This window comes from Mesoplodon bidens (assembly GCF_964165515.1).
Source record: "Mesoplodon bidens genome assembly, chromosome: 6".
NCBI classification, from domain to species: domain Eukaryota; kingdom Metazoa; phylum Chordata; class Mammalia; order Artiodactyla; family Ziphiidae; genus Mesoplodon; species Mesoplodon bidens.
Window position 1 is genome coordinate 24,130,253 of NC_138162.1, and position 15,643 is coordinate 24,145,895.

Sequence of the window (15,643 nt, forward strand, 5' to 3'; positions counted from 1 at the left end):
AGACCAAGTGTGTCTAGTTGCAGTTGAGGTTGGACTTGAGTGGTGCTTTCTGCTGGTGCAGGTGCGGGCGCGGCCGGGTCCTTGGGCGCAGGGCCTCCCTCCACTTGGCGGGGCTTAGAGGGCCTGCCCTGAGACTGCCCCTGCTCCTTGATGGGCTTGTGGAGCAGGCGCGAGAGGAGCCTGCTGGGCTTCTCAGCATTCAGTAGGTGCCTAATGAGCGTGGCCAGAATCAGGCAGCTCCCTCCCTCCACATTCTCCTACCCAGGTGTCCTTTGTTGGGGGGGGAGGGGTGCGGGGGAAGTTCTCGAACCGAGTTCTGCGCCAGTTGGGTTGGCTGGGTTGAAATCCCAGCTAATACCTTGGGCACGTAGACTTTTCCCGGAAGAGCTTGAGAGAGTGAAGCACAAGCAATAGCTATTATTCTTTGTCCCCAAAGCCAATCTCAGATTTGCGCCTGGTGTGGCTGGGAGAGCCGACCTTCTCAGTGAGTTCGAGTTAGGTTCTTGCCTAAGGTTTGTTTCCCTTTTGCTTCTTCGCACCCCTCCCCCTCTTCTTCTTTTAAAGTAAAAACCCTGAGGCCTGATAGGGGCCCTGATGCTTTCTCCCAGGGTAGAGGAGTCTCAGCCCCGGTGGACCCGGCCAGCCTGTCTGCCTGGGGATCCTTGTCCTCGGGGGAGGACTTGTGCTCGGAGGGGTAGGGGGAGGTTTGTCAGTATCCGTCCGGGTCTAATAGAGACCAAACCCCAGACAACAGCTTCCCTGCAGGAGTGTCCAGCCAGAGGCCAAGATGTCCTCAGTGGGGAAGGTGACCCAAATTCCCAGCGGGAAATTCTACCAGCAGATCTTCGAGGCTGAGGTAAGCCTATTCTTCTGTTCCCCCTTTTCCTGCTCCCCTCTTCCCTCCGGCCCCCTGGAAACTTCCCTCCCTCTGAAGACTTCCTTGCCTGGAATCTAATGAAATAAGGGCTTTGAAATTGCTTAGATTAAAAATAATTCTTGGGCTTCCCTGGTGGCGCAGTGGTTGAGAGTCCGCCTGCCGATGCAGGGGACACGGGTTCGTGCCCCGGTATGGGAAGATCCCATGTGCCGCGGAGCGGCTGGGCCCGTGAGCCATGGCTGTTGAGCCTGTGCGTCCGGAGCCTGTGCTCCGCAACGGGAGAGGCCACAACAGTGAGAGGCCCATGTAACGCAAAAAAAAAAAAAAAAAAAAATAATAATAATTCTTACTGGCTCCTGAAATGTAAGGATACAAAATAAGAATGTCTGTTTCTGAAAATTAGAAAATTAAAATTTAATTTAATTTAATTTAAATTACTCAGAAATAGCCATTGGGTATCCTGGAGCTTTTACCTAGCATGAAAGCATTTCTTATTTTTCTGTTTAAAAACTGGGTTTGATTCTATAGCAGTGTCTTAAAACCTACTTTTTCCCTGGTTAAATTATCCCAGAGACCTTTCCGTGTCACTGCACATTCACGAACTTCACGATGTTTAGTGGCTGCCTAGTTTTTGACCTAGGACTTCCCATAATTTATTAAGGTAATAATGCCCTCTTGACCGCCATATAGGTTGTTGGCATTGCCTTGTCATCTATAAAAAACTGCACAGATGAAACAATATCTTAAAAGAAACACACAGACTCAAACCCTTCCTTTGAAGTTGTGTACTGCTTATTTAAAAGGGATTTTTATTCCTACTTTGAGCCCTAAATAATGCTCTCTGTGGAAGGCTTGGAAATTATAATAGCATAAAGAAACAAAAGGAACGAATTACTCACATGATCCTGCGCCCTCGAAGCAACCATTCTTAACGTTTGGGTTATTTTCTCCTCGTCATTTCTCCATACATTTAAAGTTTTGAGATTATAATGTATAATTTTGGTTATAATTTTAATTATACTTTTTTTTTTTTTTTTTTTGCCCCTCCATGCTCCTTGCGGGATCTCAGTTCCCTGACCGGGGATTGAACCTGGGCCACGGCAGTGAAAGCCTGGAATCCTAACCACTGGGCCACCAGGGAACTCCCTTAATTTATGCTCTTAATTGATATATTTTATGGTATATCATATCCTGAGCATTTCCTCATGTCATAAAAAATCCTTTGTAAGTCTCATTTTTAATAAATTCCTAACATTCAACTGAAGGGTCATACTGGGTTTACTCAACCAATCTCCTATTGTTGGACAGTTCCATTTTTCCAATTCCTTATGATTATAAATGCGGGGATGAGCATCTTGGTCCTCATTAAAATTCCTTAAAAGATGCCCTCCTAGAAATGGCTGAATGACTGATATGGGGAGGGGAGAGCCCACCTGCATGGGGTGTGCCCTGGGGTTGCAGGCCTCCCTCAAAGTGCCTTCCTGCTGGCCGGCTCCCACGTGACCTTCTAAGACAGCACAGTCAGCCTGGGTGCTGGGAAGTCTGCAGTTCTGATCCCCCTAACCTAGATCTTCCTGGATTTAGGTAAAGCTGGTCCGCTCCCTGGCATCCACCAGGAAGCGAGCTATGGAGCGTTCCATGGCCCCAAAGGATGGCAGGAAGCTCTTGATGAAGAAGATGGATATTCGTGAAGGGGACATGATGTCTCCTCGACAGCGGAAGTGGGTGCACAGCCTACCCAATGACTGGGTCACAGAAAACCCTGTTCTCTACAGGTAGGTCCTGCTGTCCAGGCCACATCCCACACATTAGGGGTGGTCAGAATTTTCAAAAACTCAAAAAGAGCTCACACAAGATGAGTACCAGATAGGTATGAAGTCCCAGGTACCTCCCCTGAGAGAGAGAGGTAATAACAGCTACTTTGCAGGATTGTTTGCTTCTCCCTGTCTTCCGCCCTCTCCCTCACTGGGCACTGGGTATGCAGATCCCAACCTCCTGGAACTTGAGGCTTCAACAGTACATAAATAAGCAGGTCTCCCCAAAGGGGGGAAGGCTCTGACACCAAGGACAGGGTGGTGGGACAGGAGTCAGGAAAGCTGTCTGAGGAGAGGCCTCAGCTGAGATGAGAGGATGAGGAAAGGAAACATGGAGCAGGGCTCTGAGACAGTACCGGCTTATCTGTTCCAGAAGGCTGACGAAGTCAGCGGGCCTGCGGAGAGGAGTGGGAGATGAGGCCAGGAGAGGTTTGCAGGCCACAGTCCGTATTTTGGACTGTACTGAAGTGAACAGCTGATTTGCATTTTTAAGGCCTTCAGGTTGTGCGGTGTGTAGAATGTGGGGGGTTGCAAGGAAAGGCAGGGAGGCCAGGGAGGAGGCCACCACAGTCCACGCAAGCTCTGTGGGGCTGTGAGAGGGACACAGGGCACTTCAGGTTTATTTTGGAGGCAGAACCCACGGGACTAGGTGACAGATTGGGTGGGAGGAGAGGGCTCTTGAGAGTCCTAGGTCTCTGGCCTGAGCGCTTGGGTGGACAGCAGAGGTGCCATTCCCTGAGATGGGAGCAAGTGGGGTTGGGACAAGGAGATGAGGAGTTCCTTCTGAACTTCCGAGTTCAGAAATTGAACTTGAGATTCCTGAGCATGCCATTTCAGCTCCCTGAGCTTAGACTCCTCAAGCAGGGAGAAAGGAACGGAAAGGAAAAGGAAAAGTGCTTCCTCACGGGGCACTTTGGAGAATGTAGCAGGAGCTGGGCTTCCCTTAGGCTCGTCAAGCTCTGCACCAGCCATAAACCTTCTCGAGTCTGGGACTCTAGGACAAGAAGTCAGTCCTGCTGTATCTGCCTTTGTGTTCCTTTTAACCCCCATTGGAGCAGGGATTGACTGGGTAAAAGTTTCTGCCCTGCCCTTTGAGTTTTCCCAGGAAAAGGTCCCCTGAGGCTTCTGACACTCAGCACCCTGAACAGCTGGGCAAACCCACTGGCCACCCAGGCACAGACTGGAGGTTGGCATTCTCCAGCCCTGTCCCTGATGCCCCATGCAGGGATCCAGAGGCACACACAGCTGGAACCTGACCATACTCCCTCCCACCTCCTGGGAGGATAGTCTTGTGCAGCCTGGCTGTGACTCTGGCTCCTACAAGGGTCCCAGGCCCGTCTCAGCTGGCCTGTTTTCTACCAGACTCAGGGACTCCTGACATCTCCCTGTGCTTCCTGAGGGTCCCCTCCTCCCCAGAGTTTAGCCTAGAACCACCTATCCTCCCCATAACTGGATATAACATCAGTCAGGCGCTCTGGCACCCACAGGACACTGTTTGGGGAAAGGCACTTCTCATGGAGGGTGCTGGCGTTGTGCTGGCTTCCTGGCACAGACAGACAAGGCCAGCTCTGCTCTGGACACAAGAAGAGAGATGTGCTTATAACCTACCAGGCCCTGCCACCCTCAAAGCAACTGGGATCACTGACTCAGCATCGGCACCTCTCTGGGGTGCCTTGTCCCCTCCTTGAAAATTTGGCCAGCCAAACCGGTCAACTTGTGCATTCATTCACACGGGACAGGACCTCTGGTGGGTGGAAGAGAAACTTGGGGTACGGGTAGATCACCACTAGTGTAAACCAAGCCCCCAAGTTCCTGGGACAAGTGGCCAAGAAGCCAGAGCCGTTAGCAGCTCCCATAGTTGGGGCACCCGGGCTCTAGTGGGGCCGCCTTAGTCCAGGGGCATTTGGTTGACAAGGCTGAGAGACCCACCTCTGGAGGGCCAGCCTGGGCCCCATCAGCTGCCACCCAGGCCCTGCAGTCTTCCTTGGTGGTAGGTGTACCATGAGGACTACATACGAAAAAGTCTGGAAAGTGCTGCACATGTCAGGGCCCCGAGGAATGGCAGGCGTCACTGAGAACTGCATTTCTGTGACGCTTGCCCTGTGGACAGCACATTAAGGGATTTTTATTCCAAAGCTGAGGTCATGCTCACCCACCTGGTCCTCCCTACTGAGATAGTTTGTCCTGGGATCCCAGCTCTCTTCTCCCACACCCAGACCCCATGAACCATGGACCTTGGCGTCACATGTAGGGATCTGGGAATCCCAGCGCCACTTTGTCCAGTGACTTCCCTCCCTCATCCCCCATCCTGGACAACGGGGTCACCCTGGCTGCCTCATAGGATGGGTTGTTGAAGAAGCAAATGAAGAGCGTGCTGAATGCTTAGCCCCAGTCTGGCTTTCCCAGGTTGGCCAGGCCCCTTGTGGCCCTCAGTTTCCACATGTGGAAAATGGCTCCTGCCCACCACTCACACTTGTGCAGCCAGAATGGAGCAAGATCCCTGAGGGCAGACCCCAGCTTCTCATCTGAGGACTGTGGTGTCTGCTGGTAGCAGATGCCCAGGCAGTGTTTGTTGGGGGCACATCCTCAGGGCATTTTGCAATCAGTGGGCCCAGACTTACCAATTCCCAGGGTGTGTCTCTGGACACCCAGAGCTACCCTGGAGGGGAGCAGGGTGGGGTGTGTGGTGGGGGGTGTTGGTTATTGTTTTCCTCTGCTTGTGCCTCAGGGAAAAGGAAATAGCCAAGAAGGAAAAAGCTCAAGAGAGTGAGAACAGCATTGCTGCCAGAGAAGTGCGGGGCCTCCCAGACACCCCCGGTGAGCCGATGTTCAGGCGTGAGGGCGGGCATGGCCTGGGCCAGAGAGTGCTCTGTGGGGAGCTCCTGGAAGCACTAACGTAGAAGCACCTGAAGGTCCCGCTGTTCCTCTGCTCAGCATCATAGAGGGCCTTCCCCGGAACCCACCTCTCCGCCCCACCCCTCTCCCCTGGGCCTTTGCCTCCCAAGCGTTTCCCCTGAACCTCCCCTGAACCTTCTCCCCAGCACAGGGAGCTTGGGGGGGAGGAGGGGCTGCCTGCACAGTTAGCATTTCCTGATGAAACCATTTGGGAAAGGATGTAGCTTGCTCTTCTGTGATTTCACAGGAGGGTTTTTCAATCTGTATCACATTACCCTGGTTTGACTTTATCTGGATATGGAGGCTCTTTTTCTTTGTAATTAAAAAAGTAATACATACTCACTATAGATAAAGGAAGGAGATAAAGCAGAAGGTGAAAACTCCGCCTTCCCAATAGCACCCTTTCTCCGCCGAAGAGTGCCCACCGCCCATGAAACCACAGTGTCCCGGGTCCCACCTGTATTCAGAGGACAGCAGAGCGCAGGGTGAGCTCACAGACCCTAGAGCAGAGGGCCCACGTGCCAACCCCTGCCGAGCCTCTGACTGCCTTTGGTCTTGGATCCCCATGCCTGAGTGTCCTCACTTGTAGGATGGGGCCGGTAATAGAACCTGCCTCTTGGCTTCATCCTGAGGAGTAACTGATTTAGAACAATACCTGGTGAATGGTAAGTGCTGATAAATGTTGGTAATTCTTATCTGTGTATGTATTTTCTTCTATAAAACTTAAAAAAAACCCCTAAATGTTCCTATTCTATACATACCATTTGGAACTTTTTTTGAGCATTTAACTGTATATGCAAGACTTAATCCCCTACAGCACTTAGGGATCACGTTCTTTTTCCTTAAGTCTCTGACACTGCTGGCCTGCTTTGGGGGGCCATCTCCTGAACCCAGGCACTTGCTGCCTTGCTGTCTTTTCCTGGGTACTCTGACCTCGCCTTGGAGCTCTGAGGGCAACCTCATCACCTCCGTTGTTCTCCCCCAGTTCCTGAGAGGAGCAGCACCATCACCCTTCAAGAGCTAGAGGCTTACAAGAGGAGGGGCTATGAGAGTGCTCTAGCGAGCTTTAAGGAGGAGATCGATCAGGTTGGGATGGTGAGAATTCTCCCTCTCGCTTGCCTTCTGTTCCTGGACCGTTCCAAGGGGAGGGTGGACTCCGCACAGCGCCCACCGCCCACCGCCCCTCCTCCCAGGTCCTCAGTGGCTCACCAGGTGTAGACAGAATCATAGTAGCCATGTTTGGATGGCTTGCTACAAGTTCTGATTATGAGAAGAACTCTATATGTCAGGTACTGTTATAACCTCCAGTTTATAGGTGAGGCCGAGAAAGTCCTCCCTGATTTGGCACGTAAGGGCCACGTGGGAACTGGACTCTGGATCTGATGCTAAAGCCCAGTCTTTGATCTCCCTGCTCAGTCCTACTAACAAGGGGCCAAACGGCCTGACCCTTAGGCACTACCCTCAATTGGCTCACTGTTCCTCTCCAGAGACCTCTAACCAGACTAATCCCTGGAATATTGCCTAAATGAGACCCTTCTTTGCCCTTTCGGGTCCTCTCTGGGCCCCGGATCACACTCACCACTTTCTCCCTGAGTTCCCTGGATTCTGGGAGCTGGTAGTAGGCCCAAAGCACCAAGAAGGTGCTCTCCCGGCCAGCTTATCACTTTCCTAATATATCCCAACTGGACTTGAGCTCTGGTGTCACCTTGAGCTCAGTGGCTTTGGTCACACAACTGAACTGAGCCTCAGTTTCCTCATCTGAAGTACTCTTGGAATTATTTCACTGGCCACTTCTTTAATGAATATTTGTTGAGCTCCAGCCATGGACCAGGCATAAGGTCAGCACGTACTTTGCAGGCTATGATGAGCACCAAGTGAGTCTGAGGACAAGGGCTCACACATGATGTGTGTCCCCAATAGTGCTGCCCTAGTGCTCTGGCTGTGAACAATTAGTAAACCTGAACTCTTTAGGTCTAGGTAAGAGTTACTGTTTTTGTGAGAGGACCACAGCTGGCACTTCCCTATTATAGGGTTGGCGGGGGGGGTCCTTCCTGTGCCAGGGGTGTTGATACCATAGCCCTCGCCCTCCTGGCCCGTTATAGGAAATGGAACCTCTCATCTTGGAGCCAGGAACCCTTCTTTTAAAAAAGCTGGCTGAGTCTGACGAAGACATCAACAATCTCTTCGAAAAGGTGGAAAACGACAACAACCTTGAAGACTACACCATCCAAGTAGGGGTCCCCTCGTGGCGGGACCCGCCCTACCTGCGTCCTGCTCCTTTCTTCCCTGTCACCTGTTCTCCCAGCCTGACCCAAACTTCTTGGCACAGACCCTGTTGGAGCTGCGGGATCAGGTGGCCGAGAAGTTCCTGCTCCAGAAGCAGGAGATCGAGGAGCTGGACAAGACGCTGCACTCGCTTGAGTTCTCCCGGGCAGATAAAGTGAGTTGGCCTCCAGATGTGCTCTTGGTGATTTTCACTTGTGGGATTTATGAGTCATCACCTGTTTTTAGTTCTCCAGGAGAAGGGAGTCACTCACTGTGGTGCCTTGTCATTTCTAGCTAAAAAGTGTGTTGAAGAAATATGTGGAAATCATAGAGAAAACTTCCTACCTCACGCTGCCCGACGTGTACAGGCTGATCAATAAAGAAGCCATGGTGAGTGGTTTTCACGTGCGGGGGATGAGCCCGCGGGAGCAGGACCCCAGGATGCCCTAGAGCCTGGGTCTCAGGAATGATGGGCTTCTCATATATAACATTTCCAAGTAACTCAGGTTGGCTACTTGAGTTCAGAACTAGAGTCTTTGTTAAGTATTTTCAATAGAAATCTCTCTAGTACATTTTATACTTCCCTGCCATGTTCCCTGCCAGTTAACCTAATACTGTGTCGTCAATGTGACCAATGCTAATTTTATGAGCACCTACGGGGCCGTGTCTCAGCTACCATGTGCAGTGCTATGTGTGCTACAAGACAGAGGCGTGATCTCACAACTGTTGTGGTCTCAGGGTGGTGTGTGCACTCATAAGTGACCTCAGCATGCTCTGTATGTCTAGTTTTTCTAGTGGTTCTTGTCTTTCCTCCTGCTGTCTGTCTATTGCTGAACCATGCCTGCTCCTCTGGCTCTGTCCCCACTGCTTCTCTGTCCACACCCTCAGCCTCCTCCAAATGCTTCCTTTGGGATAAAAAAAATACAAGAAAATCAAGGTTGTTCATGAAGGGACACTTCTTTTGGCTACTCAGAGGTACATTCTCTTGTATAGGTTTCTAGGTCCTGTACAGAAAGCTGGGCTTGCCGGTTAATGGGCCTCCTGGCAGCATGCAGGGTAGAAGGAGTACAGTGTTCAGAATCACAGATGGACTCCAGCCCAGGTCTGTGCCTTGGGGTCCTGGACAAAGCACAGACAGAGAGTGAGCACAGACGCCCCTCTCCACTGCCCAGACATGAAAGTTCCTGAAATTACTCAGCCCTAGCACCTGGAACTCCATGTCCATAAAATGAGGATAGTGAGGGCTTCCCTGGTGGTGCAGTGGTTGAGAGTCCGCCTGCTGATGCAGGGGACACGGGTTCGTGCCCCGGTCCGGGAAGATCCCACATGCCGTGGGGCGGCTGGGCCCGTGAGCCATGGCTGCTGGGCCTGCGTGTCCCGAGCCTGTGCTCCGCAACAGGAGAGGCCACAACAGTGAGAGGCCTGTGTACCGCAAAAAAAAAAAAAAAAAAAAAAAAAAATGAGGATAGTGATACTTAAACACCAGTACTTGGTGGGAGGATGACGTAAGAGGACGCAGCAGTGGCCACTCTCATTTTGAGACAAGCAGGAGTTCCTAACTTTGAACCATTTGATCGATTAGGGGAGTCAGAGTTAACAGTGTCCCACTTATGTTTCGGCATTTGACTTTCCTGTGTTTATTGTGTGCATAACAACTGGCGCTTCCTACTTGCTCTGTGTGCATCTATCTCATTTAACTTCACCAATTCCTTGTGCTGTAAACGGCATTATCTTTACATTATGACTGTGGAACTGGAGGTTCAGGAGATACTTGCCAATGCCCCCCAGCTGGGAACAGCCGGCATCAAACCTCAGCTTGCAGTGAAAATTGTTACTGAAATTTCTGCCTGCTGAGCTTGGCGGTTCTCACCCTTGCCCCAGGGCAGTGCATGGGGGCACTTTGGGACATGCGTGGGGCATTTTTGGCTGTCCCAGTCCTTGGGGGACTTGGGAGAGGCTGCTCTCATTTCAGGGGGTGGAGAGGCTAAATGGCAGAACAGTGTCACACAGTGAAGAATCATCCCGACTGCCATGCCAAAGGTGCCCTGGTGAGGTCCGCTGGGAGGACTGCCAAAGAATGTCCTAGCTCTGATCTCATTTGGTAATTGGGTACTGGTTCTCATCACAACCGTATGTGGCTGGTCCCTGGTAGCATGAGCACTCTGCTTTTGGAACAAATTTATTAAAAAAACAGTTAAACACTGAAAGCCTGCTGAAGTGCTTAACTCCAGTGAACTTAGAATCACCTTTTTAAACAAACAATCTGAGGTGGCCTTGGAGCTGGCTTGAAACTCACATGGTCATGGTTAAGCCTTCAGGAAAGACCCTTGTTATGTCCGTAGCTGCTGAGCCCCAGGCAGCTTCCTTGAGTGCCCAGCGACCCCACAGTACTCCTCAGACGCTGCCACGGCCCTGCTCGGCCCTCGGCCCGCAGCTCACCAGCCCCCTCTCCAACTGAGCCCTTTTCTGACCTTGGAGAGCCCCCGCTCTATCTAGAGCCTGCCCACCTGTGACTGCAGATCATAAACCACGCCCTGCTGGGCAACCGGAGGGCCCTCGCCCAGCTGTTTGTCAACCTGATGGAGGCCACGCTGCAGCAGGAGCTCGATGGCCACTGCCGCTGGCAGGGCCTGGTGGATGCCTGGAAGGCTCTCAAGAAGGAGGACCTGGTGCAGGGTTTCAGGTTGGTGGCTGCCCACCCCACCCGAGGCTCTCCCCCTGCCCCCCTGGGCGGCAGCATAGGCGGGCGAGGGGGGCACATTCTCCCTCCCTTTGTTGTTACTTTAAAATGCTCTTGCTTTTTCTGGTGGTAAAAGTAATAGGTGCTCTTTTTTAAAAGTCAAAATAGATAAAAGTATAAGGACGAAATTAAAAATCACCATTAATTCCTCACCACAGTGAGAAGCACAGCTGATATTTGGTATATTTTCTCCCAGGCTTTTTTAGACCCATACTGCGTATGTAGATTTGTATCTTATTTTCTTCGTACACATTTTCTCATAAGCATTTTCTGAGCACTGTACAAATTGTTTGAAAATGTTAGTCTGATTATCTGCCCACTGTCCACTCTTTACTATTACTGGGCCAAGGAGAATGGCCATCCCTCAGGCTTGGGACACTTCCCACCCTGTGGTAGCAGGTTTTACCCATGGGAGGCAGGGTGAAGAGAGGGCCCATCTCCAAGCTTCCTCCACCAGATGGCACTTTTGTTAATACTGACACAAGGGTCCTGGAGCTTTTGGCCAATAAGGAAGGCTTTCTTTTGCTAAGAAAGGGACTCTTGGGACCAAGATGTCTGAGGACACCAAAGAGTGTCTGTCTGTACTGTAGCCGTGTGGGTGGGAGGCCCATCTGTACGCCCGTATTTCTAAATGGAGAGCACCAGAGTCTGACGCTGGGGAGGAAGGAAAAGTGCATTGAGGTCTGGCTGCACCTGTACTTTCCCTGTGACCTTGGTCAAGGGCTTGAACATACAGAGCCTTTTTCTGCAGGTGTTGTGATGAACTGGTGATAGGGTTTCAGTGATGGTCAACAAGATGCTGTATGGAAAGTGCCTGGTCTTGGCCTGGGCTTGGGCTTGGGAGGTTGTTAAGATGTCAGTAATCATCATCGGCAGTGATGGCAGGAGCTGACATCTCCTGGGCATTTCCCAGGAGCCAGGCATGGTGCTAAGGGCTTTGCTCACATTATCTTGCTGGGTCCTCACAAGTACTCCTTGAGGAAGGTACTGTCATTAGCTCCATTACAGAAGAGGAAACTGAGATTCAGCGGGGGCCACTTGCCCAAGGTCACAGAGCTGGAGGCGGCAGTCAGGCCCCACACCCGATCTGTGCCTGCTGGTCCCTCCATTCTTCTCTCCCCCACTCTCCTTCCCTCTCTTTCTTCCCTCCTTTCCTCAGAGGCCCGGATGGAGGGGAAGGGGCTGGGAGTGGTGTCCGGGTGCTAGGGTTCTGCACGTTCTTACCATGGGTCTCATCCCTTCTCTCCCATCCACCTTGCCCCTCCCCTCCTCTGCATGGTGCCGACGTGTCTGGACGCCCAGTGAGTTCATGGCCAGTGAAAGGATCCAGACTCCTCCAGCTGTGCAGATGGAGCTGGAGACCATGTTTAAGAACCAGAGCGCCCTGCAGCAAAAGCAGCTGGACCATCTCTTCACCATCTGGTACAGAAGGAGGGGCCGCTGGGGAGGGGCACCTTTCGGGGGGTCCATGGGGGAGGCAGGCACAGTCCTCAGCGTTGAACTTCCTTCTGAGGTGTCCTCCAGACCCGGCCATCTCCCATTTCTCTGGTCCTGGGCTGGTTGCCTGGGTCCATGTTCTGGGGTGTCCCCGCCCCAGTGACAGCAGGGCACATGACACATTTGCTGCAGAAAGAAGTTTAGTGTGGCTCTGCCCAAGAGCTTGGAAGGGGGTAATGGCAGGGGTGAGGTCGGAGGGGAGCGGGGGAAGGAGGGGCCAGGTCAGGGGCTAGACTTTTCCTGAGGGCAGTGGGGAGCAGAGTGACTCCATCAGCTCTGCAGTTTGGAGGGTGGGTAGAGGGGTATGAATGAAGCTGAAGGCTCGGAGGTTGATGAGGAGGCTGCTGCCATCAGACAGGGACCTGTCAGAGGCTGTGGGTGCTTCCCTCAGACCTGGGTCCAGCTCTGATCCCATGATAAGCTCTTTGGAAGGGGCATACTGAATGTTCTAGACCCTGGAAGCCCACCGTCTGGGGAGCCTGTAGCATCCACCCTTAGCAGCAGGATGGAGCCTGTGTGGTCCTGCAAGGCAAAGACATTTCATGTGTTGGGACCCGTGTACCTCCTTGGTCCCTTGGATGTTGAGATGGTCCCTCGTTGGACGCTGGGATTCAGGTTCTTCCCGTCTCCCCACCACAGAGCTCAAGTTCTCCTGGGACATAAATGACTATTAGGACCCCCACAACGTGAGCCAGAAGGACTCCCTCAGGTTTGGCATCTCCTGCCCCATGTGCAGCCACATTTTCATGCAGTGTGAAATTAACAACGTGGATAAAAATCTCAACACAAGGAAAAGTGCTTTTGTTGTTTTCTCTGACTCCACTTATTTCGGACTCTGAGTCCTTGTTCATAAAGCTGAGCAAAACTTAGCCTTTCTTGGGGATCCTGTCCACTGAGGGAAAGTTACGGAATCCCACCCAAAGCCAGGCCTGGTAGTGGGAGTCTGGTCATCACAGTTTGGTCCATACACATGCAGCTGGGCAACTGCTGCTGCTTCCAGACTGTTGGACGAAGGAATCTTGAGGAGGCCTCTCTGAGCCCCCGAGTCCTCACACCCAGGCAACCGTTGCTGTCCAGAGATGTGGGTCTTGCAGCTGCTCCCGTGGTGCCACCAGGAAGTAGGCTGGTGGTACTGCCAGGCTGGCACTGCCAGGCAGCCACCATCCTGCTGTGTCTGCACCTCCCCCCAGCCCCTATCTTTAGGTGAGGAGACAGTCCTGGTCCCCAGCGTCCTCCTCCTCCCCAGGGCTCTCAGCCCACTCCCACAAATGCCTTCTCCTCAACAATATTCTCGACTATCCTAAGAACTTAGACTTTTGCAAACAAAATGCAGAAAGATTTTTAGGCTGATGTCTTTTATGCCCCACCACATCCCTCATACAGGCTGTGAATGTGGGGCTGACTGCTGCCTGAGTGGAGGGGAGAGACAGGGCCAAAGACCTGGAGAAAAATGCATTCATTGATGCTTCTGGCCAAAGCTGGAACACACTGTATAATGGCAGTGTCTGCAGGCAGAGCATGGAGCTGGGTGTGTGATATGACCTGGCCTGGAGGAAGGTGGGGGCAATTCTAAGAAATCAGAGGCAAGAGCACATTTATAGGACATAGGACCCAGCAGTGGGAATATATAAAAAGGTGAAGTCAGGACATAATCCCACTGTCTGGAAGCATTGCAAACACAATGCTTAAACACACAACTTAAAGTTGCAAAGCCTTGATCACAGAATTCCAGTGAGTGTCGAGCGAAGGTTTGGGTTTGTGGTGTTTGTGCAAAGAGGTCTGGACAGCTCCCACAAAGCACACTGTGTAGACACCACCTATGTTTCCTTGACCTGTCAGCGGCTGCTAGGGAGCCTTCTAATCAAGCCCGAGGAGCTGTTCCATGGAACTGCCTCATATGGGATCACACGTAGTGCCCACGTCCCATCCCCGCCCAGAGCTCCAGGCCTTCCTCTGTAAACCCAGAGCCCCAGATGTCCGGCGAGGATCCTTGTTTTGGCGCATGCCAGGCCCTCTGCAGGCTTGTGGGCAATGATGGCAGAGGGGTGGGGAGTCTAATTAAGATTCCCATGGCCCCAAGAGGGAGTTATCCAAAAATCCCAGGAGAATCCCCATGGATTTTCCTGGACCCAGTAAGTATATGTGCATGTAATTTTAAAATAGTTTTTAAAAATAAAATTTGCATTTTGGAGTAATGTTAGATTTACAGAAAAGTTACAAAGATAATACACAGAATTCCTGTATACTCCTAATCCAATTTCCCTGATGTTGTCACCTTACACTGCCAGTGGACACTTGTCAACACTAAGAAATTAACTTGGATGCGTTCCCATTAAGTAAGCACCAGACTTTTTGGGATTTCACCAGTTTTTCCACTAATGTCCTTTTTCTGTTCCAGGACCCAATCTAGGATGCCACATTGCATTTAGTGCAATGTTTAGACTTGAGATTATGCACTGCACACTCTTGTACCTACCTTTTGCTCTTTACTGTCCCACTATGAGGGGGCTGCCCAAGACCATCCTGGGTTACACGTCTTGTCCTGACATAATTGTTAATCGCATCCCCCTTTCACTGGCAAAATGTCCTGGTTTGGACAGTAAGTAGCATGTCATACACATTTTTCCACATCACTAAACACCACCTGTAACTTCCTTAGTGGCTTAAAGCAACAATCATTTTTTGCTTCTCATGATTCTGTGAGCTGGCCAAGCAGTTCCCTGTGGCTGGGCTGGATGGCCTCACTCCCGTGTCTGGAGCATCAGCTGGGGCAGCTGGGGCCTCTCTCCACTTGCTCCCTCAGCCTCCAGGAGGCTAATCCAGGCTTTGTAGGCATGGTGGTGGTGCTGGCAGAAGAGCTCCCTACAGCAAGAGAGGGCAAGCGGAATGCGTAAGCCCTTTCCCCAAACCTTTTCTGTGTTATGGTTGCTAGTGTCCCATTGGCCAAAGCAAATCTCAGGGCCAAGCCTAGATCCAGGGGTGGAAAAATAGACTCCACCTGCTGGTGGGAGGACCTAACAATACTGACCATTTTTCAATCTGCTACACTCTTTTTAGTGACTACAGAAGAGAATTCATGTATTTTATTTAGACAATTCCCTATTGTTGGAATGAAGGTTGTTTTTGATTTTTTGAGTGTTTATAAACAGTACTGTTAAGCAACTGTCTTAATGAGTAAACTTTGTATGCATTTTATATTGTTATCTCTCATTAGGTTCCTCGAAGTAGCTTCCTGGGTTGTGTGATAACCACTTGTTTTTGTTTTTTTTTTTTTTTTTTTTTTGCTGTATGCGGGCCTCTCACTGCTGTGGCCTCTCCCGTTGCGGAGCACAGGCTCCGGACGCGCAGGCCCAACGGCCATGGCTCACGGGCCCAGCCGCTCCGCGGCATGTGGGATCTTCCCGGACCGGGGCACGAACCCGTGTCCCCTGCATCGGCAGGCGGACTCTCAACCACTGCGCCACCAGGGAAGCCCCAAACCACTTGTTTTTTTCCATTAGGAAAATTCAGTTTTATTTTCTAAGTAACAGGCTCAATAATGTTATTAGACCTTTT

At 51.4% G+C, this 15,643-nt stretch overlaps 1 protein-coding gene across 2 annotated transcripts in view; it reads left to right on the forward strand.

Moving 5' to 3' along the window:
- Positions 1-448: 448 nt before the first annotated feature.
- Positions 449-15,643, forward strand: part of CCDC180 (coiled-coil domain containing 180) — a 56,403-nt gene continuing 41,208 nt past the window's right edge. Inside the window, exons 1-10 of one of the 2 annotated variants that reach the window (XM_081238370.1) lie at positions 449-484; positions 748-856; positions 2,462-2,652; positions 5,420-5,508; positions 6,572-6,681; positions 7,689-7,817; positions 7,916-8,026; positions 8,146-8,241; positions 10,371-10,534; positions 11,894-12,013. In XM_081238370.1, coding sequence (XP_081094496.1) covers positions 788-856; positions 2,462-2,652; positions 5,420-5,508; positions 6,572-6,681; positions 7,689-7,817; positions 7,916-8,026; positions 8,146-8,241; positions 10,371-10,534; positions 11,894-12,013 — 1,079 coding nt within the window. In that variant the 5' untranslated portion in view covers positions 449-484; positions 748-787. Of the gene's footprint in view, positions 485-747; positions 857-2,461; positions 2,653-5,419; positions 5,509-6,571; positions 6,682-7,688; positions 7,818-7,915; positions 8,027-8,145; positions 8,242-10,370; positions 10,535-11,893; positions 12,014-15,643 lie in introns of those variants that run through there. The other variant, XM_081238369.1, reaches the window with a different exon arrangement.